A 14,951-nucleotide genomic window follows, 5' to 3' on the forward strand; every position below is an offset into this window, starting at 1 on the left:
CATATATACCTTCGGAGAAGCATGAAAAATTTCTGCGACCAGCTATAGATTTCAATCCATTAGCACCAAGCAGTCGCTAAGATTTCTCCATAAAATCTTTAAAACAAAGACTTTATTAAACGCCTAAGTTATTCAATCCCTATCCCTATCCCTATCCCTATCCCTATCCCTATCCCTACTTTTAATGTTATAAATGTCAATGTAAGTTTGTTTGTTACGCTTTCACGCAAAAGCTACTTAACCGATCCTCATGAAACTTTCTTGGCAGTGTTAGAAGTAATATAGGATACTTTTTATTCCTACATTAAGCTCGGTTCCTTCGGGAGAGGGGATGAAAGTCTTTGACGATTTTACACCATAACTCCGACAAATTATAACCGATTTAAATAATTATTTTTGTACTTATATTATGGTTGTTTTGTACTTATAGTATGGTTATAACATGTGTTTAATTTTGCCCAAACTTTGTGTAGATCTGATGAATGTGGTTGGAGATAGAGGACAGAACTCCTCAGCGGATAGCAGCGAACCCCTCATTTAAGGCTTAGCGATACTGAATACATTATTTTTTTTAGAATTACAACTGAATTGAATACCACATCATAAAACAAAATCAAACGCAGACGAAGTCGTGGGCAACAGCTAGTCCAGTATAAATATTCAGATCAAGTAACAAAGTTAGTTGGACCAACCTTCGATTCTGTCGACACGGAAAAATAGTAAAAGTATTGCACTAGTAAATTGAACCTGAACATGAAGAAATAGATTGATTATTAATTACGGGAGCTAGTAGTGCCCTTTTATTTGTTAAAGGATGGCTTGACTAATATAATAAAACTTGAATAATTTTGTATTACCTAGATTGTTAACTAATTTAGAGCATAGACCATCATAGAGATAGTTATTTGTACATACTTCGTTTTAGTGCGAAAATTATTCCTTCTAAGAAGATGAAAAACTTAGGCCGACTCTGCATGTCAATCCATTAGCTAAGTGAAAAAGGCGGGCTCACCAGTTCTTAGGGCGCTTTAGTTGGTATATTTTCAAAAGATTCAAACCATTTGAATCTGTTAAGCGATAATTTGAATTTTATTTTCGGGGAAAAATCCCCTTTTGAGCAAAAAACAGATAGACACAATATTTGCCACTAAGATCTGCCATATTTAGCGCTCTTCGTATACACGTTAGGTATATCGTGTAACAATAAACATTTAAGTAACCTTGAGCTAAAATAGCAAACGCATTTCGTTTATTATTCTCATTCCGTACCATGAAGCGAAACCCAAATCTACATAGATTTTTCACAATAAAATTTACATTTTCACTAAATTGTCGTTCTTTAGATATATGAAGATAGGTAAAGCATGTAAGAGGTTATCCGCATCGTATTCAACAAGGTTTAAGTGGATCCTATAACAAAGACTCATGCTGTGGACTCATGTTTTGATACACGCATACAATACATTTTTAACACAATCCAAGGAAAGACTGTTCTTAGGTCAACTTCCAACCATATCGAGAAACTGAAACATGGCTGTAACCTTAGTATTATATGTATGTCGCAGTGAATTAGGAAAATCCAAAGTAAAATGGACCTAGTACTTTCGATTTTGAAGTGCAAATTCTATGCTACTGATTATTATTTTCAACAGTTCCGCCACGAGCGCTGGCTTAAAATTTAAATGAATTTGATCTTTACAATAAGCGACTTAATTTCTATTTTACTCTAACGTCACCATGTTTTTATCATTGAAAACGTTGTATACCCTTTTCACAAAAAATAGAGCAAACTGAAAGAGCAAATGAACGCAGCAGACTAACGGGATAGCTAAACTATGAATTTGACACCTGAACAAGAAGATATTTTTTTAGAACAAGGATTATTTGACAACTGAATTGCATAAAAGATACGATGAAAATATGAGTAAATTTGTTATTTTGCTAGCTGACATCCGCGATCTGCGTTCGCTTTTATTACGGTTTTTTACGAATCCTAAGCGAACCATTTGATTTCCTGGAATAAAAAGTAGCCTATTTTACTCTCCGTCTTTTTCTAATCTATGCCAAAAATCAAGTTGATTGGTTTCTTAGTTAGGGTGTGAAGAAAGGACAAACAAACACACTTTGTCATTGGTTTATTATTAGTAAGGATAAGTAAGGAGCTTCATCGAGTATATATATATAATATATATACTACTTACTATAGTATACAAAACTTTGTTTTGCTGAACCCAATGAAACATTAGAGGAAAGGCCACTGGAACCGAGGCTAGCTATACGCATGAAAATGCAAAAATCCCATTGGTCGAGCTCTGGCGAAACCGTATTGAAATTAACGCTTCTACAATTAATAGGAGTATAAACATTGCCTCGCTAGTACCTTGAACCAAATCTAGGTTAGTAACGTGTCCTATTTGTCAAAAGCAGCAAATTCTAATATGTCAATGTACATTTGGTTTTTAGGAGACAACAGGGATTACGAGGATACAAACCTAAAAGATATGTATCTCCGGTACTCGCAAATCATAACACACAAATCTTTGTAATTACGTTTAATCGTGAAATTATACACTAACAGACAAATTGCTAAATATATAAGTAACTGGAAGCTATTATATATTATATATATTTGTCGAATACACGTCTTCAAACAGTGCTTGTTGCTACGCGAATGGCGATCGTAAGAGCTAAGCTCGGAGTATCTCTACGTGTTCAAATCAGGAATGAGAAATGAGAAGATCCAGATGTTGATCAAGATTTGGTGATAATTTATAAAGGCAAGCTCGGCGCTTTATCTTAGAGGCGCTCGAGTTTGCGACATGCAGCACGACCAATCACAAGACGTTCTAGATTGAGCTGAATGTTGCGATTGGTCGCACGCAAGACGCAACTTGGTCGCGGATAAAGACGCACGGTGAACGCCCCGTGGCATTCACTTAGATAGTAATTTTGATAGCCATTTATTCGAATCTATTTTTGGGTAAGAAAGCTTGAGGTCTCAAAGTGCTTTTTTGGTGGTTTTTATATTTAATCCCCTTAACTACTAATCTCAAGCAGTACCTATAGCAGACCTTAAGATTAATGTATGAAAACCTAAGTAATATTGATGCCGGAGACACGAGAATGGTGATCCGTGTCGAGGCCCACATTTGCCCAGCTCGATCCCATCGACGCTTTCTGAATATTAAATAACGACACTCGAGTCTTATGCCTTTCAATTTCTCCGCTGGGCTCGTATAATCATTTCACTAACACTTTGTATGGGCTAAACGAGGACTCGACGGCCTTTCATAGACATGAAAAGGTCATAATGAAACAAGAAGCGTCATAAAACCGACAAGTGTTTTTGGGTAGGCGTCAAATTGAGGTCGCTAGACTCCTTTTTTAGAAGGTACTTTTTTGATTAAATTCTAGAGCGTCCTAGATAATACCGTAAAGAAAATAAGGTAGGTATAAGTCCACAAAATTCACTTCAGCTAGGTGATTGAGTTTAAAGTAAAATATCAAAAAATACAAGACATAAATTACACAATAGGTATAGTCTACTAATACTATGTAATAGACTAATAGGAGTCCAATGTTTCCTTGAGATGTAAATTTTAAAAACAAAAGAATGTTAGTTGAATGTAATAATACGCGTTTTTAAATGTTTTCGAGGCCTTAAACGAAAGACAAAGAAATACTTTTGTATATTTCCAGTAAACCTTAGAGGTTACAATGGTCACACATAAATAGACAGTTAGTACCGGACATACCTAAATTTTATTTGTTCCATAGAAAAAAAATCACTTCATCAAACAGTTTCTATGTTGTTGAAATAGGAAATAAAAGGAAAAATAACTATAGTCTTCATTCATTAATATTTCCCATCACAAAATGATTAGTCAGCGTATTGTTATTTTAATCTATAATGCAAGCATCAGTAGGTAGTTAGGTAGTCATTGGAAAATAAAATCCAAACTCTTGGCCACGTTCCAATAACACATCCATAATCAATGTAACATTGCCGGCAATACTTTTATAGTTGAGTTCTTTATGTGCCTGTTATAAAATTATTCTCCTTACAACCTTTTGGAAGAGCGAGGCTTAGGAGATGAGGCGGTCTCAAGTACACCCGCAGGCTTTCCTTCGTTGCAAAGCTTAAGTCAGGTGAATTTTGTGCACAGTAATCTGGTAGCACTAGGAGGAGAACCTATAAAGAGATGAATTCCTAGAGAATCTTAAAAAAATGTTATAATATGACTAATCAACGCTATTAAAACCCAATACAATAAATTTTTGGAGGCTGAATGGATCAGATCAATGGTGCGTGAATAAAAAAATCGCCTTTTTTATATAGGTATCCGCAATATTTACTTCGGTCAAAATACATCACTGTTTAGGAATGTCCGCGATTGTTTGGTTGTTTTTGCAGGCGCGCGCACGACCTTGCCAGCTGCGGCCCAGGCAAACCCGTACGACCAGTTCGGAGCTCAACTTGGACACAAACAAATCCTAGCACGCGATGGTATTACGAAGTCAATAAACTCTTGAATACTATAATCTGAACAGTGAACACCTTATAATCGAGCGCGAAAGCGAGAGTTATACGTTTTTGTACCGATAACCGTTCGAGCACGTTTGTTGTGGTTATCTGATAAACATAGAAAAATAACAGAATTTATAGTAGGGTAAGATGTCTTTATTATTGTTATGAAAAGTAACCACCCAACAATTGGTTTCCATTTTCGTTTGCTTTAGTTGAATCTCACATTATCAAATCTGATGGTAGAAGTAATTGTAAAATGACAGAACCGGAGTTTTTAGTTAAATTACGCGGAAGTATGGAAGCCGGAAGACCTATGTGCCTGGTCATACAAATGCATAGCAATAAACGAGATGTTTTGTTTATGCTTGCACTGCTTAGTACCGTTTCTCACAATATTAATAACTCCGTCATTTTACAACCAATATTGAAAGCGCATTTATACAAATTACATATAATTCCTGGCATGAACTATTTTTGAATTTCCATTAGACGGTGATAAGAGAGCTTTCTGTATGTAAAGCGTGCTATGTTGAAAATAACGATTCAATACTCAAAATAAAGATTACAGTGTTTAATATTTACATCGATCTTTTCCTGAACGGATATGGTACCTACCTACGCAAGAAAATGAAATAAGACGCCGCGCCGACCCACTTTCCATCAGTTGCACGTAAGGAAAATTTACGACGGCCCAGTAAAGCCTCTTGCGGTCATTATAATAAATTGCCGAAGGTGAGAAATATTGAATAGGTTGCCGGGTTTCTATAATGCCATATGGGGAGATCAAAAGTCTTAACATATACATTATACATATAGTCGAAGTTATTGCATATGAAAGATTCAAAGTACTTACTTAGTTATGTATATATACGTAAGATACTTATTTAATTTTCTGTAGTTTTAATTACATATTTGCTCTCGAATATAATATTTCTTAATGTATTAAAAATAAATAATTTCCGATTATTTATTTCTGCCAGATCTATAATTGTCACTTCTTAATAAAAATATTGTATTCGGGCAATCATGATTATTAAGAGTTCGTAAATGAAACATTTGTTTCTTACTCAATAAAGATGTCCCCTTTGCAACTCTTCAAACGTCTTGGAAATTTGAACAAAAATAGATACTACAAGTTTTTCAACATTTATGTTATAGAAAACCTATAACGTAATATTAAATTTTAGGCACTTATAGTGGCGAGTGCCTAAGGACTCTTATTGGCTTCATACCGTAATATAAATCAATAAACAAATAGTTTATTTGTTTATTGATCCATAAATATATGTTATAAATAAAGTTAGTTAAGGTAGATAACGAAAATAGTACCTATTATGCTCTAAAGTTACTTCAGAATACATATTCCTTTAGAAATCCCGGTCCTATTTCTATTTAGAAACTGACGCCAACATTTGCTTCTTTAAATGCACTAAATACTTAAATATTTTTAGACATCTATTCATAACACTTCCTCCCCGTTTATTTTCGTGGCAGCCTCGTGTCGTATGGGGGAACGTGAACCTTAAGCTCACGTGTCTAAAACAGTTTCATTAAGAGCACCGTTTTTATCCTTGGCATTTGGTGCCGCGACGACGCCATACCGTACCTATAATAACTTAGTTGGGCATTCCCACAAAGACGCTGAACGCTGTCGTACATTCTTCAATCTGGTCTTACTATTTTAAGGGTTTTATATTTTTTTGTCGTAATAGAGCTTTTTGTGTGTTGCTCGTCCGGGGCAGTTCTACCGGCATGCTTATTTTTGCCGGCATGCAGTATTGCTTTGTTCCGGTCTGGAGGGCGTGGTTGCCAGTGTAATTACTCGCATATCGTGCTTAACACCTAGGCCACAAATAAATTACCGTTTGGTTTTTCGATAAACGAAATTTATATGCTTTGATTTTGTATCCTGGGTTTTCATCATCTTCTCCTTTAACGGCATTCAACGCAACACACATGTATTTATACAAGGAGACAGATTTGCTGTTTTGGGCACTGAATTAAGATTCCTTATCCAGCCATTATTGTATGTAATGCATTGTGTCCAAAAGAGTGAAAACGTCCCGCTCACGTCTCACTTTACACCCGCGGAATGTTGCTTACTCACAATTTTTTTTCCATTTTCCCATTTCATAGTAAACGCTTAGGACATAAGAAATGCAAAATAATTACTGTCATCTGCTAATTAGTATGAAGTGACCGTACCGTAACCGTTTGTTCGAGAATCCAGGAGGACTGGTTTTCGATGCTTCAATATTAGTCGTGTAAACGGTTTCTGCATGTTCGTAATTTTATGGTTTTTGGGTATTTTTCTGTTTTAAGACCTTAATGTTCAACGTTTTCTTAAACTGAACTAAAAATAAGTGCAATAAATAACATACCATTTCCAGAGTTGTGGATAGCTTTTATAGCTTTCTTGAGTTTCGTTAGGCCATCGCGATCGAAATCCAGGGTCTGAAACAAAGATATAAGGATATATAATTACTTTGCCATTTTTCATTATAAAGTGTGCATTCACAAAACATATTTTGGTTCATAAGTGGAGTGTTGGCTGTCGCTTATAGATAATACATTCCAACTTCTTGGGAACTCCCTCTTAAATGATCACAGCGCTGAAAGCTGCGCCAGAGAAGTTGTCAAAATGGAACAAAATCATTGTAAATCATGGACTTCCGCAAAGTAACGCCTGCTTATATCCAATACAAAAAATATCAATCAAAAAGTGGGTTCAAAACACTGATTGGTTTCTTCAAAAACTTTAAGGGACCTAGCGACTGAAAATAATGTATGTACAAGGAGAGTTCAAAAGGTGACCCCCATAAAACGTACCCCAATACTCAATTCAGAGAAATTGTTATAATTTCAAACAAGTAAGTGATAATAAACCCATTCCCTTCATAGGTTTATAAACGGCATCGTACCGGAAGGCTAAATCGCTTGGTGGTTCGTCTTTGTCGGTAGTGTGGTAACTAGCCACGGCCGAAAACTTACGCCATACAAAAGTAAATAATCCTTAGCAAAAAATAAAAACAAAAGAGAATTCTCTTTTTTTTTTTTATTTGACGAGTGATAAACTAGTCGTTCACAGTGCCATTGTCAAGAAAAAGTCCTGTGTACCTGTCTAAATTTATCTGTGAACTCATTTTTATGTTTACCATCATTAAATTTAAGAATATGGTAACGTTCTACACAAAGCAGAAATATTTATCCAATGTCAAGTTGCCTAGAAAATTTCGTACAAAATCGCGAATAACGTTAAAGCTGTATTTCAAAAGAGAGTCCCTGACCCCATTTTTTAGACACGGTCATTCTTTGTGAGCCACATTCAATAGGATCCACGAGCTATTCATCGCTAGCTCCAAACATCTGTCGCCCCAAACAACGATTAATCAGGTCCCCTTCAATTTGAACAACTGCACCTAAATATAACGTAACTAGTTTTTCTTTAATTGATAAACTTATGTTTAGGTATTTAAGAAATTAATCCAAATTCAATAGCGGATAGTCCTCTAGTCAATGGCGTGCATAGAGGGTATGCACAGGGTACTGTATTAATACCGATAATGTTAGGAAAATTACGAAAACAAGACATAACTCTCTTACGGTAGTGGTTTATACATTAAACCGATTTGTATTGTTAAGAAACGAGGCAGGGTATACAGATGATATCAAATGAAGAAAATCTCCAAACAAAAACAAGTTTTAAAAAGTCTACCCTTAAGTATTTTTAGCCTGTACTGGAGATTTTCTTCATTTTATATCCTCTGCATACCCTGCCTCTAGTCTAGGTGAAGCGTCTAGGATAGGCGTCCCTGAACAATACAAATCGGATTAATGTATAAACCACTTCCGTAAGAGAGATGTCTTGTTTTCTTAAATTTCCTAACATTAACGGTATTAATACAGTCTACACAAATATCTGAAAGGTCTAAAAGTAACGCATTCCATTTCGCAATGTTCACTAAAAGGGATCGAGCACTATTTTAGACATGCCCATGTGGTTCAATTAAATGAATCAGGAGTAATTAAATGATTTTGATTCATTTGAAAAACCGAATTAGTGTCAATTATTTACTCAAGCAGTGTTTTTCTGATCGTCCGTAATATACAATAATTTATAGCAGAAAAGTTTCATGTTTATTCTAAATTTAGACATTGTGACTCTCTCCGTTTTATTATGTTTTAATTCATGCAAAAAATCTGGCTGCATCCGGTAATTAAAAACATAATGTTACTTAGTTAGGTTACATACAATTGAATTCTCATTTTTACTATCTCTAGCAGGAATTATGTTCACGGGGGTAACTGAGGGTCGTGAATCCAATCATGGCGAGTAATGTTATAGTATACAACCTCCTCCCACGGAGTGCTCTCCTTTAGTCATATGGACAACGCCGTAGAAATGCGCGGTAGAAGCGAGCGAAGCTTCCGAGGTTTGGTGGTGCCTCTAGAAGCCTGAGTGTAGGAATTTAGGATACGAAAATAACATTACCTCGTATATGATAATTTTGTTGCATAATATACTTTTTATACTCGGAGTCAGTTTGAATAACACCACAATATGTAACGCTTAAGATAAGTTTTTGAGGGAATTTTAAATAATCTATGATGTAATACAAAGAGTGGCTCCGAAGCGAAATAGCAACATGGGTGAGCAGATTTTCTTCGGATACAGAATTTTATTAATTAGACTAACTTTACAATCCTTATGGGTAAATGCATTTCAGCACAACATTCCAATCCCGATAGGCTGTATGAATTTAATGACGTATTTTTTTCAGATAACACTATCGAGCGAGTGGTGTGATATAAAATACTAAGTAAGTAGGTATAACAACATAAAAAATAGGATAGCTAATGTACAAAATTGATAACAGGTAGCAATGGACATGATCTCATCCGAGCATGAGTGACACCGATGACGCATTTTTGATATGCGGTAACCAGAAAGATAGTAGTGAAGAGAATATTATAGAGGTCCAACAAGACAAACTGCATGTCTTTGCAACTCCTCGTTCAAAGGTTCATTACTTATAGTTTGACATTTTAAATTATTTTTTTTGCTGAATTGGCTGCCACAAAGATAATACTTGGATAACCTAGACATACGTGACTACAATAAATTGCCAAATGACAGTAATATAATTAATTTATAAATAACACTTCGCCACATTAGCTTGTCCGCCCACAAAATTATCAGTCATAATGACTCATAACAGACATAAGTTATTACACATAACATAATATGGAGTGTGTGAAACCAAAGGAAATATGGAAATAAAAGCAAATTTATTATATTGCCCTTTTAATTTATATGGTATTTTTAAACACTAAAATGTACCGGCTGCTTCCGAATCCTTCGCGAGTCGCCTATGATGGACATATGAAAGTCTGCCGAAGCAGAATTTTGTGAAATAGCTTGTTATAAGCTATGTACGCTTTCGGGGGGCCAAGTTTGAACCCCAGCACGCACCTCTTTTCTAAGTTATGTGCGTTTTATGCAATTAAAATATCACTTGCTTCAACGGTGAAGGGAAACATCGTGAGTAAACCCGCATGCCTGAGAGTTCTACATAATGTTCTCATAGGTGTGTGGAGTCTACCAATCCGCACTAGGCCAGCGTGGTGGCTTACGGCCTTAACCCCTTCTCATTTTAGGAGGAGACCCGTGCTCTTTAGTGGGCCGGTAATGAGTTGATGCGAAGCGATAAAGCTAAGTATGCACTTACGTCTAAATTATATAACTGTTCGGTTTTTAATCCTGAGGGAACCGTTCACAATACTGGAGTAAAAAATATTCTACAGCAATTTCCAAAATACGAACCACATATACTATAATATGTGCGAAAATAAATCCAAATATCTGCAATAGTTGAGCCAAACATTGGCAACAAATAAAGAAACGGACAGACGCACGTGGACATTGATAATTATGGTTTATAAACCAATTTGTATGTGGGAACTTTTATATTCTTTATTCCGTTTACTAATAATGGTTTTAAGTTTTTTTTACAGTTTACTTTTTTTAGCCCACTAGTGAAACCACGTGGCTGAGCTATAGGTAATACATAACAACTACGCCTTAGTTTAACATTTACTCAACTGCACCGCCTCAGTCATTTCCGGGTGAAGTCACCTTTCGACTTGTTTTATTTTATTTATGTTTAGTAACATGAGAGGCTAACCACTAACCACACAATCTATTTGCAAAAGCCTTATTAATATTATTAAACAATTGACCATTTTAATATGAATTGGGTGGACCATGTGTTTTATTGTGTTGTTTTTGTTTATAATTTAATTTCTGTTAGGTGTACAATAAAGTGTATTTTCATTTCATTTCATTTCATTTCATTTCATTTTCATTTCATTTCCATGTGTTTGGTAGGTCATAATGGTTGCTGGGCCCAAAACTACTTATCAGATCGCAATTAATTCATGTTTGTTTACTCTTTGATGTAAATACCTTTTGTATAATAGTCTTTGGCATACCTTATTGTGTGGTTAAGGTCAGTATAAATTGTGAGTATAATATAAGTGAGTTATATGGAATGGACAGATTTTACATTAATTTAATATGTTACTATGGTACAATAGATCTCAGGTAGGTATAGATATTGGTCGAATCTTGTGTACTTATTTTTATACTGCAAACAAACATGGGTCTGATTTGATAAAAATATATCAATGAAATTGAATGGAAACCATGCACTGGTCAAAGAAGCATCGGCCAATCACCAGCTGAATTCGCGACGATAACAAGAAGTCAACGAACTTGATTATTGTGATAATACTAGATTGGATTTAAATGTCAATAAAATACGACTACAACTCAATTTTTTGTTAATGTCTCATAACTTTTTTGTGTAAAAATTATTTTGAAAATATTAAAAAGCAATGAAAACATACATTCATGGAGAATATATAATATTTTGATTTATTTATTCCAATATGTTTGTTTTTGTTTAAATTTTAAAACATACTTTTAAACACTATAAAGTAATGAAGAGATTTTACATAAAAACAAGAACAAAATCAGTTATAAAAAAGACAGTAGGTAATTAATTCTCTAATACAAACATTTTCATAAAGTAAGTAGGTTATTAAATGAACTGTGCGATGGCTATACCATTAAGTGTAGTTTGCCTCAGCTCAGAGGTAACTTAAGATTAGCCCTAGACTGAAATCTCACCTGCTGACATGCTACGTCTAATATAGAAGCGGTAGACAGGGATTTATATAGTATCGCGTGTACTTTAACTCACAATTAAACAGAGAGACTAAGTAATTAGCTACCAATCAACACCTATTAAAAATCTAGTTTACCTCTATTGCCATTGCTCTCCCGGCAAAAACTTCCCCACATAACTAACAAGTAACAACTCAAGCCAACCACTCAGGTCGTCCAGCTGAATACCTGAGCGCAATTAGTGCTCAATTATTTCCCAGAGTGGCTCAACGCTGAATTCCTTCTGCGCCACGCCACCGGTTCCAGGGAATACCTCCCTTTTACGGCATCTGCCCTAGATAGAGAGGTCACTGGCTCATTCGTCAGATTTTGCCCGTATGTTTCTTAAAATAATTTTAAGAGTTTCTGTTGAGACACATCGGCCTTGAATTTATAGGTTATACATATTATAATAATATTTGCAACTCCCAAGGGAATTAATTGTATAATAGCAATTTTTAAAGATAAAAAAAAAATATTTGGAGAAAGCCGATGAGTAAATGGTTAAAGTATTAACATCTCAAAGGATTTTGCAAAGGGAATACTTTAGGAAGGGAATGTATGATTCGATATTTGAATACTGTTAACGAGATATAATAGCGTCAAAAAAATCGCAAAACCAGTTTGGTTCCTTGTGACTGAATGACTTTAATTTATAAATTTCTTTAGTATCAAACTGGGTATCGGTAAAACTGAATGTTGTTCGAATTAAATACATTATTATGGAATATAAAAAAAAATACATTTTTAGCATCAAGGACGTTCGGCTGGACATAGGGATTGTGGAAATGAAATGCCCTTGTCAACGACTGGAGTGATTTTGCTGATTCTGTTATTTAAACGTTCGGCATAGCACGAATAAGGGTTATAGAAAATGAAAAATTGGAAAGGGTTAAAAATTACGTGAAAAACTGGAAGTCAAGTTTGTATTTGTTTGAACGGTTCTTACAATTCTTATGATATCTAGTAAAGATTTCGGGAAAGAAATACGTTTGGCAAAGCCTGTGGAATTAAAAAATCAGCCTCTAATTGAATAAAACAACTTTATTCACGCATATATATAAGAGTGGTTACAATTCACTTGATTGCAAAAACACCTGGTCTAAAATGGTAGTGTCAGTTTGTTAGCGAAACTATATTATATACATATAACGAGTTTTAGCTTGACGACATAAAAATGCGTTACTACATTGATCAAAATAAACTTTACATTTGATATTTTTTTTTATACATACCGATAGCAAATGATTTACCCGGTGGTCTTTTGTATACCTAGCTAACGAGTCTAAAGCTATCACTTTAAAATACGCTACTAATAATAAAAAAATCTTTCCATTTCATAAAATTATAGCAAGCAACAATTTGGTTTTAACAATTTCCGAAAGACGCCGAAAAAAGCTCTATATAAAATATAAAAGAATGTAAATCAAAACAAAAAAACAGAGATGTTCAAATCATGCGAACGACATTTTGCTTTAACGTTAGTTCTCTGCGATGACAACAGGTGGCGCTGTACACTTTGTGTGTCGCGCTATCGTTTGGTTCACCCAGAAGGTATAAGTGCATGGGCTTCATTGATAACAGGCAATTAGAATTGGAGAATTTTACACGATTTTTGAAATGCTGAGAGTTCAGAACTGAATTTCTTAGCATAATTATTAGTCAATGGAACCTTTGATAATCTAGATAGAATAGACCATTATTTTGCAATATAGCAATATGGTATGTTATTGCCATGGTCTTGAAGATTTCTGTTACACTTACATTTATCCGGTGGATTTTTTTATAGATAACAAGTCTTAACCTATCATATAAAATACGCTAATAATGATCAAAGAAACTTTCCAATTGATAATTTCTATAAAGCAAAGGCTTGTCCTTATAGAGGATTTCTGTAAAAAAAAAGTTCCTTTAAAGTATGTAAATAAAAAAAACAAGGAGCAATATTTTTCTATATATGAAATAAGTATAGTATGTGTAAACAAAAAGTGACAGACAAGTTGCTGGAACGTTCGTTCTCTGAGCTGACGACAGGTGGCGCTGTATACTTTTTAATTCGCGCTATCGTTTGGTTCAGCTAAAAGGTATAAGTCAATAGGCTTTTGAAGTAGCAGGCAAATCGGATTGGTAGATTTTACACCATTTTTGAACTGCTAGGAATTCAGAATTAAATTCCTTAGCATATAAATTAGTAACTTTATACCGATATCCGTGGCATATCTTCATAGAATTGGCCACTATTTAGGACTACAAAAAAGGAGGAGGTTCTCAATTCGATTGTATTTTTTTTAAATTATGACGATAGGTATTTTTATTGCCAGTGACGAAGATAAAATAACGAAGTGGCTGGCCTTAATTTTAACGATTTACATCGAGTTTTATAGTAAGATAATGTTTTGATTTTAAGTTTATCATTTTTTTTTGTAGTATTAATTGATGGCCCATCTGATAGTAAGTGGAAAACCATCGCCTATAACGATGGAGTGATGCAGGAGACAAACGTTTTTATCAGTAACTACTTGAGTTTGCATTGTATTGTATACCAAAAGGCTGACAACCTTGCTAAACTAATAACCGACATAAATAAAAGTCCTGAGATTCTTGCAAATTTTTATTAAATATAAATATTTGAAAGATTCTAATAAAAATATTTTGTACGAGTAGTAGTAGGTACCTATGATAGCGAAAGCGATTGGGTTGACCTTGTAACCTCAGTCGTCGAGCACTCAACAACGACTCTCTATTTTGACAAATTGAAACTTTTTTTAAAGTTTCCGTTTCAGGACGTAATTTTATCTTTATTTTTGACCGGTTTGTGCATAAACTCATCACGCCAAGCGTAGCCTTTTAGCGATTTCGCTATATTTGCCAAACAGCAATGTGTGCGTTCGCTATTTTTGGTTTATTTGTACAATTAAGTCAAATAATGCATAAGGCAAAACCGCGTATGAACGCGTCCCTTATCCGTTTTTAGTGAAATGTCAAAGGACTGGATAATTAATTAATTTATTTTCTGTTACGGTACTTGTGGTGATGAAAGGTTTGGGATATTTTTAAATCCATCAAATATTCAGCAAAACTTCGCGACACAAATAAGCTACGCCAAGTAAGGATCCACCATTAAGACGTGTGAGTCCTTATTACATACTTGAACGTGCTGAAATAAGTAAAAATTTAAGCAATATTACAACTATA

The 14,951-nt window shown here is 34.6% G+C and overlaps 1 protein-coding gene across 6 annotated transcripts in view; it reads right to left on the bottom strand.

Annotated features, from left to right (window-relative positions):
- LOC120634861 (arfGAP with SH3 domain, ANK repeat and PH domain-containing protein) overlaps positions 1-14,951 on the bottom strand; it is a 72,864-nt gene that overhangs the window by 52,861 nt on the left and 5,052 nt on the right. For all 6 annotated transcript variants that reach the window (XM_039905711.1, XM_039905735.1, XM_039905745.1 and 3 more), the window contains one exon: positions 6,910-6,982. In XM_039905711.1, the coding sequence (XP_039761645.1) occupies positions 6,910-6,982 (73 nt within the window). The remainder of the gene's footprint in view (positions 1-6,909; positions 6,983-14,951) is intronic.

Source organism: Pararge aegeria, chromosome 2 (assembly GCF_905163445.1).
Source record: "Pararge aegeria chromosome 2, ilParAegt1.1, whole genome shotgun sequence".
Taxonomy (NCBI): domain Eukaryota; kingdom Metazoa; phylum Arthropoda; class Insecta; order Lepidoptera; family Nymphalidae; genus Pararge; species Pararge aegeria.